Source organism: Melitaea cinxia, chromosome 5 (genome assembly GCF_905220565.1).
Source record: "Melitaea cinxia chromosome 5, ilMelCinx1.1, whole genome shotgun sequence".
NCBI classification, from domain to species: Eukaryota; Metazoa; Arthropoda; class Insecta; order Lepidoptera; family Nymphalidae; genus Melitaea; species Melitaea cinxia.
This window is the reverse complement of record NC_059398.1, coordinates 9,476,259-9,498,539: the sequence shown is the minus strand read 5'-3', so window position 1 is coordinate 9,498,539 and position 22,281 is coordinate 9,476,259. Positions and strand designations below refer to the sequence as shown.

At 36.8% G+C, this 22,281-nt stretch overlaps 1 protein-coding gene across 1 annotated transcript in view; it reads right to left on the bottom strand.

Moving 5' to 3' along the window:
- Positions 1 to 22,281, bottom strand: part of LOC123653539 — a 117,025-nt gene that overhangs the window by 10,582 nt on the left and 84,162 nt on the right. Inside the window, exons 86-118 of the mRNA XM_045589529.1 lie at positions 21,959 to 22,264; positions 21,139 to 21,774; positions 20,428 to 21,054; positions 20,031 to 20,345; positions 18,956 to 19,885; positions 18,560 to 18,874; positions 18,148 to 18,483; positions 17,760 to 18,059; positions 14,237 to 14,542; positions 13,513 to 14,145; positions 13,123 to 13,431; positions 12,687 to 13,019; positions 12,258 to 12,557; positions 11,531 to 11,833; positions 11,126 to 11,443; positions 10,679 to 10,999; positions 10,297 to 10,599; positions 9,854 to 10,186; positions 8,752 to 9,051; positions 8,360 to 8,665; positions 7,409 to 8,050; positions 6,600 to 7,232; positions 6,113 to 6,418; positions 5,227 to 5,523; positions 4,498 to 5,148; positions 4,107 to 4,415; positions 3,088 to 3,408; positions 2,689 to 2,994; positions 2,267 to 2,578; positions 1,855 to 2,169; positions 1,455 to 1,781; positions 597 to 1,220; positions 114 to 422 (exon numbers count right to left, since the gene is read on the bottom strand). Of these exons, the coding sequence (XP_045445485.1) occupies positions 114 to 422; positions 597 to 1,220; positions 1,455 to 1,781; positions 1,855 to 2,169; positions 2,267 to 2,578; positions 2,689 to 2,994; positions 3,088 to 3,408; positions 4,107 to 4,415; positions 4,498 to 5,148; positions 5,227 to 5,523; positions 6,113 to 6,418; positions 6,600 to 7,232; positions 7,409 to 8,050; positions 8,360 to 8,665; positions 8,752 to 9,051; positions 9,854 to 10,186; positions 10,297 to 10,599; positions 10,679 to 10,999; positions 11,126 to 11,443; positions 11,531 to 11,833; positions 12,258 to 12,557; positions 12,687 to 13,019; positions 13,123 to 13,431; positions 13,513 to 14,145; positions 14,237 to 14,542; positions 17,760 to 18,059; positions 18,148 to 18,483; positions 18,560 to 18,874; positions 18,956 to 19,885; positions 20,031 to 20,345; positions 20,428 to 21,054; positions 21,139 to 21,774; positions 21,959 to 22,264 (13,182 nt within the window). The remainder of the gene's footprint in view (positions 1 to 113; positions 423 to 596; positions 1,221 to 1,454; positions 1,782 to 1,854; positions 2,170 to 2,266; positions 2,579 to 2,688; positions 2,995 to 3,087; positions 3,409 to 4,106; positions 4,416 to 4,497; positions 5,149 to 5,226; positions 5,524 to 6,112; positions 6,419 to 6,599; positions 7,233 to 7,408; positions 8,051 to 8,359; positions 8,666 to 8,751; positions 9,052 to 9,853; positions 10,187 to 10,296; positions 10,600 to 10,678; positions 11,000 to 11,125; positions 11,444 to 11,530; positions 11,834 to 12,257; positions 12,558 to 12,686; positions 13,020 to 13,122; positions 13,432 to 13,512; positions 14,146 to 14,236; positions 14,543 to 17,759; positions 18,060 to 18,147; positions 18,484 to 18,559; positions 18,875 to 18,955; positions 19,886 to 20,030; positions 20,346 to 20,427; positions 21,055 to 21,138; positions 21,775 to 21,958; positions 22,265 to 22,281) is intronic.

Here is a 22,281-nt window from a genome sequence, read left to right as displayed (position 1 = left end):
AATTTAAGTTGACTTCGTATTTTATTTTGGTATGAATAAATGGTAGCTTATTAACATAAGTAACGTAAGTATATGGTTCATTGGATGATGTTTTATTTATGAAAAAATCGAACCTATTACAGGGTGACAAGCGATGAATGGATCTCCTCGAAGAGGCGCGGGACAGTCACATATTGCTATATGGTTATAAACATTGCATATTGCATCTATACCACACGCATTTTTACAAGGATTGATACATTTGTAATTGATGCATGCAAATTGTTTCTGACATTCGTTGTCCGTTGTACATTCTGGTCGACATCCGATATAAGGGTTTCCATAATATCCAGTAATGCATGAACAAGTTCCATTATCACATAGAGCGTTGACACCACATGGCGATGGTGTACAGGAATCCAGAGGTGGTAATACTTCGAAATCTGATTATAAAGTATTAATCAATTAATTACAGAAATATTTTAAAATAAATGGTAAACAATGGTTCAAAGGACGTTCGATTTCATCGACAATCAATAAATATTAATTATATTTTTTTTAACTGTATAGATAGGGATAATAAGATGACAAATACAATGTTAGTAAGACTAAATTACCTTTTTCCATTACATAACATCCTATAAATGGATCTCCTTTATAGCCTGGTAGGCAAATACAAATAGCCAAATGATCAGACGCGCGGCAATTTGTATTAACGCCACAGGATCCTATGCAGGGATCGACACATTTTTCGCGTACACAAGCTTTATTTCTAGAACAATCTTCGTTTATTGTACATTCTGGTGAACAACGTGGAGGCACACCAAAGTATCCTGGTTTACAACTGCATGAAGCTGATCCTTGGACCTCTTGACAGTATGAATACATTCCACAAGGATTTGGTGAACATGGATTTGTAGCTATTTGGGTTATTTTCTTTTCTTTAGTACATCTTATAAATGGATCTCCATCATAGCCTTCAACACAAGTACAGTACGGACTGTGATGATGTACTCGACATTGGGCATTTTCACCACAGGTTTCAATACATGGATCAACGCATTTAAGTTTTATACACGCTCTATTCAGAGGACATTCAGAGCTCGTGACACATTCAGATCGACAGTTAGGTGGGGTTCCCTGATATTCAGGTAGACAAGTACAAATTGCTTGTTCGTTAATTAATCTACACGAACTGTGAGGTCCGCAAGGAGAAGGATTACAAGGATCTGTGGGTTTCTCTGCAAAATATTTAGTCGGTTTTTAATGTGTTTTTTATATTAATTTTGTTTTTGTTCATTTGAATTTAGTAAAATAATGTTACGTAATTAATAAATTATATTTACACACTCACACTTCAGCCTATCGCAGTCCAGTACTGGACATAGGCCTCAACAAGTTCGCGCCAAACATGGCGTGGATTATATTTGAAACGAATTAATAATATATCATTAATAATATATACATATATTTACCTTCTTTCAAAATACAGCGCTCATATGGATTGCCTGCGTAACCAACTACACAATAACATTTTGGCACATGATTAACTACTTGGCATTCAGAATTAATTCCACAGAAACCGAGACAGGGGTCTTGGCATTTATTATTAAGGCATGCTAGATTTTGTGAGCAATCAGAATTTATCAAGCATTCCGGTCTACATCCTTCGTAAGGGTTTCCAAAGAATCCGCTGATGCACATACAACTAGCAGCATTATTTCTTTCCTGACATAATGCATTTGGACCGCATGGATTGGGCGAACATGAATTAACTTGTATATGTGGTTTTTGTGTTGGCACTAAAAAAAATGTTGTATTTAAATATTAAAAAAAAAATGGAAAAAAATATGATATGTGAGATATTGTACAAACCTTTGACTGGATAACATAGATCAAAAGCATCTCCTTCATAACCAGATTGACATAAGCAGAGCGGTGAATGACTAACAACACGACAAATTGCATTTTGGCCACAAGCACCAATGCATGGATCAACGCATTTGTTATTAATACAAGACTTATCGAAACTACATTCACTATTGGTGATACATTCGGGGCGGCAGTACGGCGGTTTCCCAACAAAACCACTCAAACAAGTACAAGATGACGTTTCACCAACTTCCCGGCACAAAGCGTTTGGTCCACATGGTGATGGAATGCAAGGTGTATTTGTAGGAGGATTTACATCTAAAAAAAATAATATTTTATAATTTATATAAGAATATTTGTTTTATTATTACTATTGGATATCAGTATATGGGTTTCCGCATATATTTTTACTTACGATGTATTTCCAAACAACGACTAAACGGATCACCAGTAAGTCCGTTACGGCAATAGCAAATAGGATTATGATTGTTGACTTGACATTCTGCATTAATGCCACATGATCCTCGACAAGGGTCCACACATTTTTGATTAGAGCATGACAAAACACTGGGGCAGTCCGAATCTACTAAGCACTCAGGACGACATGATGGTGGTATTCCTATATAGCCCAACAGACATGAGCATATAGCCTGATCATGAACAATACGACACTGGCTGTTGGGACCGCAAGGAGATGGTGAACAAGGATTTTGCTTTTGTTGTACAGCTAAAAAAAATATATATACAGTTAAATTTGAAATTATGTATATATACGAGTACATATTAATGTTTTTATCGACTCGATTTTCGACCAAATTTTTTAAATTGTATTTATACCTTTTTCAGGAATACACTTGAAGAAGGCATTTCCGATGCTATTTGGAGGACAACTACACATAGGAATATGATTGTATACATCACATGATGCATTTTCACCACATAGGTTAGTGCAAGGGTTATAACATTTATTTCTGTAGCATGCCATGTTTGGCGCACAGTCCGAATTATGAGTGCACTCAGGGCGACAGCTCATATATGGATTGCCGAAGAAGTTATTTTTACATTTACATACTCCATCATTACAATCTGCGTTTGCCCCACAAGGACTCGGGTTACATTTATCATACATAGCGGGTATATGTTCTGAAAATAAACATGAAGTAAAAAATATATTTATAGCAGTACAGTAAGAAACTTAACATTTGAAATAATAAGATAAAATTTCAAAACGCTTACCTATAACTTCAGTAGCATGACAACTCTCAAATGGATTGCCAGTATAACCTTCTTTGCAAGTGCACACAGCGGAATGTTGATAAACATGACACACGGTTTGAAGTCCGCAGGACCCATAACAGGGATCTTTACATTTGCGATTGATGCAAGCTTTGCTGTTTGGACAGTCGGAATTGACGGCACATTCTGCTCTACAATTTGGTGGCGATCCAATGAAATTATCCATACAAAAGCATATGGGTATCTTATTAGTTATTTGGCACAAAGAATTAGGACCACAAGGTGATGGTATACAAGGATTAGTGTCAATCGGTGGTATTTCTGAAAAAAAAAAAATCTTCGTAAAAACAATGTAGGTTTAATGACGATATTTGCATTACGAAAACATAACTACATTACTAAATACGAATTTATTTGATAACTAGCTGTGTCCGCGACTTCGTTTGCGTGAAATTTAACAAAAAAGTTATTGTTCAGATCACAGAGTTATAAATAAGTAAATTTCTAAAATAAAAGTAGCCTATGTTACTCCTTACTATATAAGGTATCTGCCAGTGAAAGTCCCGTTAAAATCGATCCAGCCATTTCAGAGATTAGCCGGAACAAATAGACAGACAGACAAAAATTGTAAAAAATGTTATTTTAGTATATATATCGTATATACTACACGTTTATATATATATATATATATATATATATATATAGTAAAAAGCAGTTATTTTAATATAACATACAGACACTCTAATTTTATTTATTTGTATGTAAAGATAAGACAATTCTTATTAAGCTCGCCACAATAGTTTTTACAAAAGAGAGTTAAATGTACTTGTGTACTAAAACGTATTTTCTGTATATTTTTATGGTTTTTTGATTTCCTAACAAAAAAATACATTTTTCTTGTTTCAAATAAAATTATGTGAAAAAATATTTAAAAAAGTTTACAAAAATAAAAGTGTCCATTTCGACATATCTCTGTTATGATAGGTTTAGCGTTATATATTTAAAAATTAAATATTTACTTTCTCTTATGGCACATCTTGTGAATGGGTCTCCATCGAAATTCTCTCGACAAGAACAAACAGGTGCATGGTTAATTACTCTGCACTCAGCATTTTGTCCGCAAACCCCGATACACGGATCAACACATCTTTGATTTATACAACTTTTTGATCTTTCACATTCTGAGTTAACAGTACACTCGGGACGACAATCAGGCGGGGTTCCAATATAGTTAGGTATACAAGAGCAAGAAGCTACGCCTTTATTATCTTTACAAATACTATTGCTTCCACATGGGTTAGGTATGCAAGGATTTCCTAATGCAGGTTCTGAAAGAAAAAAAATAAAAATATTTCATAAAAATAGATTAGATGAATGAAAATAATTCAACATTAATGTTTTAAATCTTACCAGGTTCATTTATAATAACATGGCAATATGCATATGGATTTCCTGTATATCCAATTGAGCATTTGCAAGTTGGTAAATGATTTATAACTTCGCAAATAGCAGTAGTGCCGCATGCACCTGGACAAGGATCTTCACATTTGTTGTTGCGGCAGGCTTTGTTGTAAGGACAGTCAGTATTAATGACGCATTCAGGCCGACAATTTTCGTAAGGATTTCCAAAATATCCAGGTTCGCAAGCACAAACAGGTGCGTTATCTCTAGTAACCCTGCAGCGAGCGTTGATTCCGCAGGGTGTTGGACTGCATGGGTCTTTTGACGTTATTTGTGGTATTTGGAAACACGATAAAAATGGATCTCCCGAGTAACCTTCTTGACAAGAACACATAACTGTATGAAGACGAACTGTACACAAAGTGTTTAGACCACAAGATGCAGGGCAGGGATTCTTGCATTTGTAATTTATGCAAGTCTTGTCAGAAGCGCAATCCTCGTTATAAGTACATTCGCGTTTGCAATTGGGTGGGTTCCCTTCAAATGTAGGTTCACATGAACAAACATAAGAATCCCCGTTCGGTAGTGTTTTACATATACTGTTAGATCCACAAGGAGATGAGGAGCATGGATTAATGTGATGTTCTTCCACGAGTTGAACTACAAGAAAATGAAAATTAATATTATTTCTTTAACAGTGACAAAATATTTTGACAATATATTAGCAATTAATATTACCGTAACAGCGTGAAAAAGGAGATCCTGTGTATCTGGGTGGACAAGAACATATAGGGTTGTGATTATTCACGTTGCATATCGCATTAGAAGCACACGATCCTGGACATGGGTCTTGACATTTTCTATTTATACAAGCTAAAGATGGAGAACAGTCCGTGCTTTGGATACACTCGGGTCTGCAGCTTGGTGGATTACCCACGAATCCTTCAATGCAGGAACAAACTGCTTGGCCGTTAAATTCTCTACATATACTATTGGGTCCGCATGGAGATGGCTCACATGGTCTGATAACGGAAACTAAAACCAAAAATAAAAGCTAATGAAATGCCAATAGTAATTGCATAATTGACACAGATGTTATTATTACGTCGATAACGAAAAATTAGGAAATATATCAATTGTTAATAGTTACATTGAAAGCAGTAACATACAGAACGATGTGCATGATGGTGCGGTAGTCACATCAACTGCTTTTTTTGCGTTAGCGGTCTCAGGGTCAATCCTAGCGCTTAACAAATATTTGTTTAGGCTTTGTCTTGATTCTAATCTGTTTTTATTCACAACCTGCCTAAATAACAAGACATATTTTTGCGCCGCCAAACCGATAAAGTTCTCAATGAAATTTATTTATTATTTATAAATACTAGCGACCCGCCCTGGCTTCGCGCGGTTGCATAAACTATCAGTGTTCCTTATACTATATTATGCATTTATTATACATATATAAACCTTTCTTTGAAATCACTTTATTTACTTAAGAAGATCGCATCAAAATCCGTGACCGTAGTTTTAAAGATCTAAGCATAGGTACAGACAGCGGGAAGCGACTTTGTTTTATACTATGTAATGATGATACGTAACTGTATGTCCGACTGTCCGTACTCACTTTTTATGTTAAAACATTCGTAAAACGCATTTCCTGACATGCCACTCGGACAGCTGCACACCGCCACGTGATTGTAGACTTGACACTCAGCGTTGAGGCCGCACATGTCGCGACAAGGATCAACGCATTTGTTCCTCGCGCACGCCTGTGTGGGCGCGCAGTCCGAGCTCAGCACGCACTCGGGGCGGCAGCTGAAGTATGGGTCGCCGTGGTACTCCGGTAGGCATGAACAAACGCCGTTGTTGCTGCATATAGCATTAGGCCCACAAGGTGATGGGTTGCATGGATCGATATTTTGGATTATTTCTGAAATTAAAAAAAAATGTCATTTACAACTATTTTTATACTGAAATACTCACTATTCATAAAACAAATTACAACAACGAATATTTCAAAAAATACTATACAATATAATAAAAAGTAATTTATATTTTTACTACAAATTTGTAATAATTATGATATATTTATGAAAAGAGTTGTATTTTACCTTGTTCTTTAACATTACAAGCCACGAACGGATCGCCTTCGTAACCGTTTGGGCAAGAACAAACAGGGACATGTTTCACGACGTTACATATTGCGAGTATGCCGCACGATCCTAAACATGGGTCAAGACATTTCATGTTTATACAAGCCTTGTTATTGCCACAATCGGTGTTTAAAACACATTCTGGTTTACAATTCGGCGGACTTCCAATATACTGAGGCAAACATGTGCAAGAAGGCATTCCACCTATATTTCTGCACTCAGCGTTAATTCCACAAGGAGAAGGTACACAAGGATTTACTGGTCCCATTAAAGAGTTTTCGATTTTAATAACTTTATGACAAATTGAAAATGGATCTCCTGTATATCCTTCTTTACAAGAACAAATAGGATTATGCTTGATTGTCCGACAGTCAGTGTTAATGCCGCATCCTCTGGGGCAAGGTGAAATACATTTTAAATTTTCGCATGTTTTGTCAAGAGGACATTCAGAGTTTGTTATGCATTCTGGACGACACTCGGGTGGAGATCCCAAGTACCCGCTCACACAGGTACAGATAGCTAAATCGTTTTGAACTTTGCATAAGCTATTCGGTCCACATGGCGAAGGATCACAAGGATCTATTATTTCCACTGAAAACATAACACGTTTATATATAATACTTTAATTATATACATACGATTGATAGAAATGACATTGAGATAATTGAAATCGTATTAATGACGAAAATTAAAAATTTGAAAATAATTAGTTTCAACTTATTATTGTCACATTAACTATATCACATATCTAGGTATATTTTACTTACTCAGTGGTTTAAACAAACATATTTTATATGGATCTCCAAAATGTTGGGCGGGACAGTTACAACTGGGTATATGATTGACGACATTACATAATGCATTAACACCACATGTTCCAGGGCAAGGATCGTGACATTTGTTCAAGTGACAAGCTTGGTTTGCCAAACAATCCGAATTCAATAAGCATTCTGGCTTACAAGCGACATAAGGATCGCCGAAATATCCTGGTATACAGGTACATGACCCAATATTATTTCGTTCTTTACATTCAGCATTAGCTCCACAAGGAGAAGGAATACACGGTGTCGGTCTTTCTTGCGTAATTTGGGCTACTTTTACAGTGCAATACTGGAAAGGATCACCAGTGTAGCCATTTTGGCATGAGCACATTGGTGTATGACTTACAACGCGGCATTGTGCATTGACTCCGCAAGAGCCTAGACAAGGATCGCGACATTTTTTATTAATACAAGCTTTATTAGTATCGCAATCGGTATTGCTTGTGCACTCAGGGCGACAACTAGGAGGTAAACCTATGAATTCAGGCAGACATTTACAATCTGCGTCATTTTCTTTTTCAATACAAGCTGAATTAGGTCCACATGGTGAGGGCAAACACGGATTAATTTTGACTGGTGACATTAATGCTGAAAAAAGAATAATATTTGTTTTTAATTAGATGCCATTAAAGTATATTTATAAAAAATTAGAAGAATTTCGACAACACCTCTAATATTCTCTAATTATCGCGGATTCGGTTTGTGCTGTCAAGCCCGGTTGCTATCATAAACACCTGATAGCGATCGTTTCTCAAAGTTAGTGATACATCCACAAACCCAAGGTGAGGCAGTATGGTGGTTAAAGTAGGATGTGTATAACACACTGAATCAATAAATCGGTCAAAATTATACTTATTATGTGTCTATATTATGTACTTATTTCAAATATATACTTACGAATTCGTTGACACACTGAAAATGGATCTCCTGAAAATCCAGACAAACATCTGCAAATTGGATTATGTTTAACAACAACACAATGAGTGTTTCGCCCACAAGCTCCGGGACAAGGGTCTATACATTTTTGATTCGAACAAGCTTGATATAATGGGCAATCGGAGCTCACTGTACATTCTGGACGACAGTTCGGAGGATTACCAATGTAGCCTTGAACGCAAACGCATACTGCATGACCGTTTATCTCTCTGCACTGACTATAAGAGCCACAGGGTGATGGTTCACATAAATTTTTGGTTACAGGCTCTAAAAAATAACAAAATATTTTTTTGTAAATTATAACAACTTCTTTCAATTAAATTTCCACTGTAGTTTAAACAGGTAATACACACCAATTATTTTTGTACAATAACTGAAAGGATCGCCTGAAGTTCCAGAAGGACATGAGCAAATTGGTATATGATTAATAACTTCACACAGTGCGTCACTACCACATGTACCAATGCAAGGATCGCTACATTTATTTCTTATACAAGCTTTATTTCGTAGACAGTCAGAGTTTAATACGCATTCTGGCTTGCATCCAAAGTAAGGGTTTCCAAGAAATTCTGGCAAACAAGAACAAACACCGTCTTTACAAACCGCATTTGTTCCGCAAGGTGACGGAGAGCATGGATTACTCGGTTCGACATCTGAAATTGAAACTGTTGTTAAGTGTTGTAAAATAATTGATTGTCGACATCAAAATCAACAAAAATTAAGAATATAACTATAATGCCTTAGTTACTCGTGCAAGTACTATAAAAAGTAAAAAAAAACTATAATAATTAGTTATTCTGAAAAGAATAACTAATTATTAAATATAGTTTAATTAATTATTAAATATAATTACATAACTATTAGCCTCTGTGCCTCGGAGAGCACGTTAAGCTGTCGGTCCCGGATGTTATCATGTACACATGATAGCGATCGTTACTCATAGTAGGCAATACATCCGCCAACCCGTAGTAGAGAAGCATGGTGGATTAAGCGCTGATCCTTCTCCCACATGGAGAAAGAGGCCTATGCCCAGCAGCGGGATATTACAAGCCGAAGTGTAAGTGAAAAACAATTTATATATGAACTATTATACATTATTCAAAAGAAAAATATAAAGTTATGAAAAAAATATTAAGCATATCAAAAGAAAAAACGAAGACGATTGAAAAATGATGTTCTGAACTGTCATTTTTGGTTTTAAGTTCATTGAGTTTACTACAATTTGATTTTTAAATCGTATTTATTCTAAGAATAGCAACTACGTTACGCATGTCATTCTTTATTTTATTTAATTTTTTTATCTGACTCCTAATTTAAGGAATTCTGAAAGCCAATAAACCAATCAATTAATCAATTTAAGAAATTATTTTCGATGCGTACATAAATATTATTCAATACTTATAATAAAAATTATTTACCAAAAAATGACGAGTTAGTGATTATTACACTACATACCTTGAACTACAAAATTGCAACTCGTAAACGGATCGCCAGTGTAACTCTGTAAGCAGGAACAGATAGGTAGATGATTGTTAACAATGCACTGTGCATTAACTCCACACGCGCCCGGACATGGGTCGACGCAGCGGTTGTTGATGCACGCCTGGACGGCGCTGCACTCAGAGCTGAGCGTGCATTCAGGCCGACAGCGCGGCGGCGTGCCCGTGTAGCCCGAGCGGCAGCTGCAGCGCACCGCGCCCCCGCGCTCCGAGCACTCCGCGTGCGCGCCGCACGGCGACGGCAAGCACGGGTTTATGCTACTTTGGGGAGGAACGATCGATGTTGGTTCTGAAATTTTATTTAAGTAAAACGTAATTTAAAAATAACTATATTTACGTTACTTATTTACACAAAAATAAAAAAATTGGACTTTTCACATATCTAATTAGACTACTTACGAGGCATACAAAAAGAGAACGGATCTCCGGTGAAATGTTCTTGGCACGAGCACATTGGGTTGTGTGCAATAACTCTGCAATTAGCGTTCCTACCGCACTGTCCTATACAGGGATCGACGCATTTTCGGTTAACGCATGCTTTATTAGTTTCACATTCACTGTTGATTGTACATTCAGGACGACAATTGGGCGGCGTTCCCACGTATGAGTCGCTACAACTGCACACTGCCTGAGAATTCACTTCTCGACACTGACTGTTAGGACCGCAAGGTGAGGGATTGCATGGCGTTATTTTTACAAAGTCTGAAAAAGTTATTTAGATCATTTAAGGTGTTTGGTATAAACACTTTATTCAATATAAAACTAAAACATATATGTTTACCTTCCACTTTGTCAATACAATACGTGTATGCATCTCCTGTAAGTCCCATAGGACAGTGACATGAGGGTAAATGATTTACGACTTGACATATTCCATTCGGTGCACAGATACCAGGACATGGATCCTTACACTTATTTTGAATACAGGCTAGTGTTGGGCTACAATCCGTATTAACAACACATTCTGGCCGACAGCCTTCATAGGGGTTACCAATAAAATCTTCGAGACATTTACATGAACCGGCGCCATTTCTTTCCACGCATTCTGCGTTAAGGCCGCATGGCGAAGGCTCACATGGTGAACTGTATTCAATACCAGAATCTGGAATATAATAATGAAATAAAATAAGGTAACCAAATATGTACATAAAAAAATTGCTACCAATAGACTAATTAAGTAACACAAATAAAAATTAAAATGATTGTACCTATTTTATATATATATTACCTTTGATAGGATAGCAGGAAACAAGCGGATCGCCTGTGTGGCTATATGGACAAGAACAAATTAACGCATGGCTGACCACTTTGCAATCAGAATTATATCCGCACGTTTCTGGACAAGGGTCTTTACATTTCTGGTTAATACATGCCAAATTTGTTGGGCATTCAGAATTACTGATACATTCAGGACGACAGGTGGGCGGAGCTCCAACATAATTAACCTGACACGAGCATGACGGGGACTCGCCGATTACTTTACATATTGAATAAGGTCCACATGGTGATGGCGTACAAGGATCAATAGGACTTAATGGTGCTGATACTACAAAGAAATGATTTTATTATTAATAATTTAGTTAAGTATATACTATTTTTACTATACTTAAAATATAAGATCTTAGGTACAAACCGATCGGAACACATTTTGTAAATGGATCTCCTGTATATTGAGCTGGACATGAACAAATAGGATTGTGCTTGATTACTTCACACCTTGCGCCATATCCGCAGCTGCCTTTGCACGGATTTATACATTTTTGATTATTGCAGGCTTCGTCAAGAGAGCAATCAGCGCTTATAGTACATTCTGGCCGACAAGAAGGCGGAGAGCCGATAAAGCTCGGTAAGCATGAACACATGGCTTGTTTATTTACTGCTCTACATTGGCTGTTAGGCCCACATGGACTAGGGTTACAAGGTTGTATTTGTGTAACTGTAACGAAAAATCCTTGTTATTTTACAAGAACAATTGTTATTGATCTAATATTTGGCATATTGAAAAACAAAGCTTGACTTTTTTATTCAACTAGGACGGCAAACAAGCGTACGGTTCACCTGATGGTAAGCGATTACCTTAAGTTATAGACGTTTGCTACACCAGAAGTATCGCAAGTTCATTAACGATCCTACCCCCAAACCTCCCAGGAGCTCTGGTCACCTTACTCACCACAGGAACACAACACTCCGTGACAGCAGTTTTATTTCGCAGTGATCTTCTGAAAGGTAGAAGCACTTCCCCAGTTGCTCCTTATTTTGAGTAAGATAGTTTCTGCTGTTCTCTACCTCAGTTAAATGACTAAAACATGTTAAATACATATATTTTGAGATATTATACCTCTTTGAGATTTATTACTTACTTTCAGTTGTGTAGCATTCGCTGAAAGCATTTCCAGTCATTCCTTGTGGACATGAGCACACAAGAATATGATTGTAAACAATACATTCGGCTGTTGTGGCACAGGCACCAGGGCAAGGATTTGTACATTTATTACTTGAGCATATTTTATCAATTGGGCACTCCATATTTGTTATACATTCCGGTTTACAACCTATGTAAGGGTCTCCATAGTAGTCTTTTAAACACGTGCATATTCCATTGTAACATTCGGCGTTAAAACCACATGGTGAAGGGTTACAAGGATCTGGAGTTTGTACATCTAAAAACAAGGTTAAATGTTATGTGTAATGAAAAACAACCTACCTTTGTATACAACAAGAGTAGCAAATAAATAAATTTAAATTAAACAAATCAATGGATACATTTATTCCAATCAAGCTTTTTTTACCTTGAATTGGTGGAATCAAATTACACCTAGTAAAAGGGTCACCAGAAAAGCCTGGAGTACATGTACATGCCGGGAAATGGTTGAATACTGTGCACATAGCATTTTGTCCACAACTGCCTGGACATGGATCGCGACATCTCATATTAATACATGCCATGTTTGACGGACAGTCTTGATTGATTGCGCATTCGGGACGACAATTTGGAGGAAGTCCTTGGAAATTTGACATACAAGAACACGATGGAACGCCGTTAGCGTCTCTACAAATAGCATTGTCTCCACACGGATTAGGAACACAAGGATCCCGAATTGGATCGAGTTCTGGTATTTGTGCTAAAACATTAAAATTAAAAAAAAAATGTTAACATATGTAACACATGTGTAATGTGCAAAAACATGTATAAAATACACAATTTTATACGAAAAATTTACTCACGTTGGCTATAGCATCGTGTAAATGGATCTCCTGTGTAACCAGGCATACATGAACAAATGGGGCTATGACTTAGAGCTCTGCATTCAGAATTAATTCCGCAATGACTTGGACATGGGTCCACACATTTTAAATTAATACAAGCTTTGTTACTCGGACATTCGGAGCTGACCGTGCATTCTGGTCGACATCCAGGTGGAGAACCGACATAATTATGCATACAGGAACATGTACTTTGACCGTTGTATGATTGACATACACTATTTGGGCCGCAAGGATTTGGTACGCAAGGCGTAGGTTCCACACTCGACTCTAAAATATAATAAATAATATAGTAAACCAAGTCATGGGAAAATAGTTTTGTAGAATATGTATGTATGAACAAATAAATACCTTTCAATTTATCACATCTGTAGTACGGCTCACCAGTATAGCCAGGAGAACAACTGCAAACTGGTGAATGATTTATAGTTTCACATATAGCCATAGGCCCACAAGTACCAGGACAGGGGTCTTGGCATTTATTTCGAATGCAACTTCTATTTGGGGGGCAATCTGTATTTACTGTACATTCGGGGCGGCAACCTTCATAGGGGTTTCCAATATAATCAGGTAGACAAATGCAAGAACCTGCTAAATTATGTTCCTTACAAATTGCATTTGCACCACACGGAGAAGGCTCACAAGGAGATGTTTGTTCGGGAATAGGTTGTTTTTGAAGATGACAGTGTGAAAATGGATCACCTTCATACCCTAAATCACAGAAACACATTGGCGAATGACTAATAACCCTACAATTAGCATTTTGGCCGCAAATATTGATGCAAGGATCTTTGCATTTTTGGTTGACACACGCTTGATTAATTGGACATTCACTATTACTAGAGCATTCTGGTCTACAATATGGCGGAGAACCAAAGAAATTGGGCAGGCAAGCACACGATGGCGAACCTAATACTTCTTTGCATATAGCATTAGGGCCACAAGGCGACGGAACGCAAGGTGTTGTATCAGCAATAACAGGACCTGTTGAGAGATAAAAGATTATTTTATTGACTTTTACGCTTGTTTCTTTTTTGTTTAAATTATTTGAATAATTATATATAACAAAACTTACTAAAAGGTAAACATCTAACAAACGGATCTCCGGTATATTGGGGTGGACAAGTACATATAGGATTATGTTTCACCACCGTACATTTAGCTGCCACTCCGCATGAACCCTTACACGGGTCAATACATTTCTGATTACTACAAGCTTTATTTGATTTACAGTCGGAGCTGACTACACACTCTGGTCGACATAGTGGTGGGCTACCTATATAACTAGGTACACAGGTGCAAACTGCTTGTCCATTTATTTCTCGGCATTGACTGTTTGGTCCACATGGTGAAGGTGAACAAGGGCTACTTACTATTGGAGCTGTAAATTAAAAAAAAGTACTTTAGGTTATCCAGTTATATAATAATAATAATAATAATATGTAACTAAACATTAAAATTAAAGTCTAAAAGTCTAAAGGTATATAAAATAACTAGCTGACCTGGCGAACTTCGCATCGCCTAAATTTTTTATTGAGTATAATAATTGTGTATATCGAAATAAATTATAGCCTATCTTTCAAGTTGGACAAAGTTACACATCTGTGCCAAATTTCATTAAAACCGCTCCAGTAGTTTCGGAGATTAGCCCGGACAAACATCGTGACACGAGATTTTTATATATATAGATTGTGTTTACTGGCAAACGAAAAAAACCCGACTTCAATTACATCGACAAGTAATACAACGTAGGTAGACGAAAAAATGGTCAAGTAAATATGCATAATCAAAGATTACTCCAAAAGTTGTAATCAGATCTCGATGAAATTTAAATGTGACCACATGATAAACTGGCTTTTGACTAAATTAAAAATCATCAAAATTGGTACAACCAGTAAAAAGTTATGCGGATTTTCGAGGATTTCCCATCATCAGATCCTAGTTTCTTTATCATGGTCTCAAAAATCGTTCATAAACGTTCGTAAATTCGGTTCATAAGCGACGAAGTTATCCCCGAACACACACACACACATATATATATATATATCTTGAAACCCTCTCTCCATTGATGAAACCGCACGAAAATCCGTTCAGTAGATTTTGAGGGAATCGATCGCATACATTTTTGGGGTCTTTGTTTTATAATACACAAACTGTTGCCCGCGACTACGTCCGCGTGAAGCGCGCGTCACGTCGAACAAAATGGTTCGTTGAATTCATCAGAATTGTGGTATGAAATAATGTAGTAATAATATAGTATTGTAGTGTAAATATATTTAAAATATACTGCATGCAATTTAGTTTTTAAAATGGTTCTACGTAAATATATGCCACGGAATAGCGTAAAACGCGCTCCTCCGTGACTCCGTGACGACAGGTGTAAATAAAATATCCTAGTAATAAATTATTCTAGTAAAGTAAAGGTTAGATATTGTATAAAATATATTTTTTTGTACTACTTATAAGTGATCAATATAAATGTTTCTTGAACACATAGGGTGCAAACGCGGCTATTGTCCTTTAAACCGACCCTGCTGTATATGTTTTATACAAACTATCAACCCCAATTAAACCTCCTTAGCTGTAGAATATCGCAAAATCCGTTCTTAGCGGACGTCTACTAACTCTAATCTACCTCCCTGCTAAATTTCATCTTTTTTCGATTTCATCTTTGACAAATTGACCATCCAGCGGTGTTTGAGTTCTCGTGATGAGTGAGTTAGTGACCTTTTCCTTTTATATTTCTAGATTACAATGCATTATTTGGACACCTCCTCAACATCTATAGATCATACATTTTAAATTTCAAGTCTCTTACTTCAAAAACTTAGGACTTTCATACAAACTTCCAACCTCCATTTTATCCCCATAGTGGTAGAGTATCGTAAAATCCGTTGTTAGCGGATGTCTACGCCCTATAAGGAATTTACCTGCCAAATTTCAAGTTTATAGCTGTTATAGTTTCGGAGATTTCATGATGAGTGAGTCAACCTACCACCCCTCGTTTTAACTCCAAAAGGGAGGTGATTTCTAAAGATACATTATTTGGACACCATCTCATCATCTATACAGCATACATTTTAAATTTCAAGTCTCTTGCTTCAAAAGCATAGGACTTTCATACAAACTTCCAACCCCCGTTTTATCCCCTTAGGGGTCGAGTATCGTAAAATCAATTCATAGCGACTTTCTAAGCCCTATAAGGAACCTACCTGCCGAATTCCAAGTTTGTAACTGTTATAGTTTCGGAGATTTCGTGATGAGTGAGTCAACCTACCATACCCCGTTTTAACCCCAAAAGGGAGTTGATTTCTAAAGATACATTATTTGAACACCTTCTCACTATCTATAGAGCATACATTTTAAATTTCAAGTCCTTTACTTCAAAAACATAGGACTTTCATACAAACTTCTAACCCCCGTTTTACCCCCATAGGGGTCGAATTTCGTAAAATCCGTTCTTAGCGGATGCCTACGTCTTATAAGGAGCCTACCTGCCAAATTTCAAGTTTGTAGGTGTTATAGTTTCGGAGATTTCGTGATGAGTGACCTTTCGCTTTTATATTATAGACTAGCGACCCGCTCCGGCTTCGCACGGGTATAAAATATAATTATAGCCTATGTCATTCACTGAAAAAATGATTAAAATCGATCCAGTAGTTTTGATTTATTCATTACTGCCCGTGACCCGCACGCGTTAACTTAGAGTAAAAGCCGGCCAGAACCGCCGCAAACGCTACGTACCGCGATTTTTAAATCTGTAATATCTTCGAAAATATTCATTTAAATCATTTACTGTAAAGGGCCATATAGATCTTTATTAAATAAAAAATATATTTAAGGTATTTAATTGGATAAGGATTAATGCTGTATTGGTTAAAATCGCTTCGAAAATTAGCCATTGTTTGTCGTAAAAAGTAAATGACAAAAAAATGTTATTGTGGGATATCCATAAGAGATAGGTATATACCATCGCGGAGTTTTCTGTAGATCTTTTCAATGTGTACAATACTTAGTACATTATTTTGATAAATCTCGTAGGGTTCAGCCTGCGTTTGCAATTTAAGCGAAAAAAAAAAAAAATTATTTACGACATAACATTAGAAAACTCAAAAATAACAGTATTTGTCCACTATTTAATGGATGTTATTATACATATAAACCTTCCTCTTGAATCAATCTATCTATTAAAAAGAACCGCATCAAAATCTGTTGCGTAGTTTTAAAGATTTAAGCGTACATACATGTGCAGGGACAGAGAAAGCGACTTTGTTTTATACTATGTAGTGAAGATAGATATATATACACGGCCTACCCAGCGTGGTGACTATGGGCTAAACACATGAGTTCACGCTATTTTTGGCGTGAACTTGTGGAGGCCTATGTCCAGTAGTAGACTGCGAAAGGCTGCTGTGATGATGATGTGATGACACGATCGAATTGAGTAACCTCCTCCTTTTTTGAAGTCGGTTAAAAATAAAGAATAATGAAGATAAAAATTCAATAAACCTATTTTTCATAATTTCTTAAGCTATTATATTATGTATTAAAAATTTTATTTGTATATTGTGTGTAATAGATGATGTAAAATAGCTAACCTCTAATTGGTTCACAACCATAGAAAGCATTGCCTGTCATGCCTTGTAAGCAACTGCACATAGGAATATGATTCACAACATTGCATTCAGCTGATGTAGAACATGCCCCAGGACATGGGTCTATACATTTGTTTTTAACACATGCTTTGTCTCTAGGGCAATCATTGCTAATAACACATTCTGGTCGGCATCCGATGTATGGATCTCCTTGATGTTCTTCTAAACAAGAACATTTACCATCTTTGCATAAAGCGTTCGGCCCACAGGGTGATGGATTACATATATCGACAAAATCGAAATCTGTAATGATACATATAAATAAGAATTTGTTTATAAATATTTAACACAAGAAAATTCATTACTAAAGTATTCGTTACAGCTGACGTACCTGGTTGAGCTTTGGGCAAACATACGCTGAAAGCATCGCCTGTGTAACCTTCCGGGCAAGTACAAATAGGTACATGCCTTGAAACTGAGCATAAGGCTCCTATTCCACATGACCCTTCACACGGATCTTGACATTTTTGTTGCATGCAGGCTTGTGATGATAAACATTCTGAATTAACGACGCACTCCGGTCTACAATTTGGCGGACTTCCCACAAAATTCGGCATACACGTACATGATGGTATTTTCCCAATTTCTTGACAAATAGCGTGAGGTCCACACGGAGATGGAATACAAGGGTTTTTGTATGGTTCCACTTCGATATTTGCTATTGGAGCTAAAAATTAAAAATATTATGACAGTAACAATAATATGTATGGGTAAACGTATTAAATAATTTAACGAATACTTACGTGGCAATGGATTACACCTCGTAAATGGATCACCAGTGTAAAGAGCTTTACAGCTACATACAGGACTATGATTAATAACCCTGCATTCGGTGTTAATGCCACAAACATCAACACACGGGTTACTACATTTTTGATTTAAACAGGCCTTATCAGTTGGACATTCTGTACTGATAACACATTCAGGATGGCAGCCTGGAGGGGACCCTGAGTAATCTGGCATACATGAACAAACGGCTTGTTTATTTACTTCTTGGCAACGACTGTTAGGTCCACATGGAGATGGTTGACATACATTGATCACATCGTTTAAAGGTTCTGAAAGAAATAGGAACAATTTTTTAATGTTTATACGTCAATGGACATGAATTAAAAAAGAGTAAAAATAAAACTGCTTACTTTGTTGCACACAATATTGGAAGGGATCTCCTGTTAAACCTGGATTACATGAACATGAAGGTGCATGGCTTACAACTTGACATACGGCATTAGGTGCGCAAGCACCAGGACACGGATCTTTACATTTATTTACGATACATGCTTTGTTTGCGGGACAATCTGAGTTTATAAGACATTCTGGTCTGCAACCTTCATACGGATTACCAATAAAGTCAGGTAAGCATGTGCATGCTCCGGCACCCTTAAATTCTTTACATATAGCATTTGCTCCACAAGGAGATGGCTGACAAGGCGATAATATCTCTTGCACTCTTTCTATTCTGTGGCATTCAATAAATGGATTACCTGTATAGTCTTCAAGGCAAAAACATGAAGGTGAGTGGCTTATTACATGACACTCTGCGTTAGCTCCACAGGCATTTTCGCATGGATTAACACATTTTTCGTTTATACAAGCTTTTTGTGTAGAGCACTCTGAGTTAATGATACATTCTGGCTTACAATAAGGAGGCGCACCGAAATAGCCTACTTTACATGAACATGTAGGGGTTCCTGAACTTTCTCTACAAATAGAATTTGGTCCACATGGTGAAGGAATGCATGCATCGATTTTATCTGGTAATATTTCTTGATGTACACATCTAATAAATGGATCACCAGTATAGGATGTTGGACAGGAACAAATTGGATTGTGATTGATAACCTGACATTTTGCATTAATACCACAAGCACCTTGACAGGGCTTGATACATTTTCTGTTGCTGCATGCTTCATCTGGCCGACAGTCTGTGCTAACCATACACTCTGGTCTGCAAGATGGCGGACTTCCGATATATCCAATTAAACATGAACAAACCGCTTGGCCGTTTATATCGCGACATTGGCTATTTGGACCGCAGGGACTCGGTTGACATGGTTGCGGTCTTTCAACTAGAATAATAAATTCGTCAGAAATATTACAGTTAAGGATAACGGTAACGATCAACACTCGAAATAACGGTATATATAAAACAATTATATAGCATAATTGCTACCACATACGATTTTGAGAAATAAAACAACGTATAGTTCTTACCTTCTAGTATTCTACATTCAATAAAAGCATTTCCAGACATATTATCAGGACATCTACACATTGGTATGTGATTTATAACTTCGCAAATTGCATTATGGGCACACACTTCACTGTTACAAGGATTGATACATTTATTTTTATAGCAAGCTTTGTTTTGGGCACAATCTGAACTGAGAATGCATTCAGGACGGCATTCAAAGTATGGATCTCCTTGAAATTCCGGTAGACAAGAACATATGCCGTTATCACATACCGCATTTGGTCCACATGGCGACGGAACACAAGGATTATTTTCGTCACTTGTTACATCTGCAACTGTACGAATATGTAAGAATTTATGTCATCGTATTTAACATTGTAGATTTATAATAAATATTAATAAGCTGAATACTCTTACCTTTGATCTTACATTCAGTAAAAGCATCTCCTACAAAATTTTCTAAGCATATACAAATAGGTGTGTGGTTTTTCACTAGACATTGGGCATTGATTCCACATGATCCTGGACACGGATCTATACACTGATTATGAATACATGCTAAGTTACTAGAACAATCCGCACTGATGACACATTCAGGCCTACAATTAGGCGGTGAACCTAAATAATTATCTAAGCATGTACATGACGGAATGCCATTATTTTCTTTACATTCACTAAATGGACCACATGGCGACGGTAGGCATGGATTTTCTTGCAAGTCCGGAATATATGCTTTTATAGGATAGCATCGACTGAAAGGATCACCTGTGAAGTGATCTAAACATGTACAAATAGGACTATGATTTATTACTAAACATTTTGCATTCTGTCCACATTCGCCATTGCAAGGATTGCTACACTTTTGTGAAACACATGCTTTATCAGCAGGACATTCTGCACTGATAATACATTCAGGTCTGCAGTTCGGTGGAGAGCCTCTATAGTCTTGTTTACAGCTACATATTGCTTGCTCATTGCGTATTTTACAAATGCTGTTTGGTCCACAGGGCGATGGTCTGCAGGGATCAGAAACCATTTCAACTTCTGTAAAAAATGTATATTATTATAAGCTTTATAAATTTAAACAAAGGGTACGGTAAATATTAGCCATAATAAATGAATAATAACCTTTTTTTACAAAACAATTTTGGAATGGATTTCCTGTATAACCAGGATTGCAAGTACACAAAGGTACATGATTAACTGTTTGACAATCTGCATTAACAGCACACGTTCCGGGACAAGGATCTTGACATTTGTTCTGTTGACATACTTTGTTAGATGGACAGTCCGTATTGACCGTGCACTCAGGTCGACATCCTTCATATGGATTTCCAAAATAACCGGGAGAACACATACAAGAGCCAACGTTGTCACGTTCCTTGCATATAGCATTGCTGCCACAAGGTGATGGGGTACACGGAGTTGGTTGTTCAATAATCTGAATGCTCTGTATTTCACAAGCTACAAACGGATCTCCTTTATATCCTTGTGGGCATAAACAATTTGGAGTATGACTGACGACTCGACATTGGGCTAACGAGCCACATGCTCCTATGCATGGATCTTTACAAATGTTATTTATGCAAGCTAAATGATTTGAACATTCACTGTTGCTAGTGCATTCTGGACGACAATTGGGCGGATTTCCCACGAACTCCGGCATACAAGAACAAGAAGGTGTGTTGTTTATTGATTGGCAAATAGAATTAGGTCCGCAAGGTGAAGGAACACATGCATTTATTTGAGGCGGTGTTTCAAGAGCTGGAACAAATAGAAAATAACAATAATAATAATACACTTTACTGTACACTAAAAACTGAAATAGTACATTGCAAAGAAATAAAGATTTTAACAATGTATCATTAGGTATAAAGGGCGGCCTTAAATAGTGTTGAAAACTCTATTATACTTATTAAAAATAATTAATTTAAGTAAGTTAACTTACGCCTTGGAATACATCTAGTAAATGGATCTCCTGTAAAATCAGTCGGACACGAACAAATAGGGTTATGATTAACAACTTCACAGTGTGCACCAATTCCACATGCACCATTGCATGGATTTAAGCACTTGTAGTTATTACAAGCTTTGTTTAAAGGACATTCAGAGCTGGTTGAGCACTCAATTCTGCAAGTGGGCGGATTTCCAATGTATCCCGAAATACACGAACACACTCCAATGTTGTTTATTTCTCGGCATTGACTGTTTGGTCCGCAAGGACTAGGATTGCAAGGGTTTGTAGGCATAGGAGCTGTAAATATATAAACA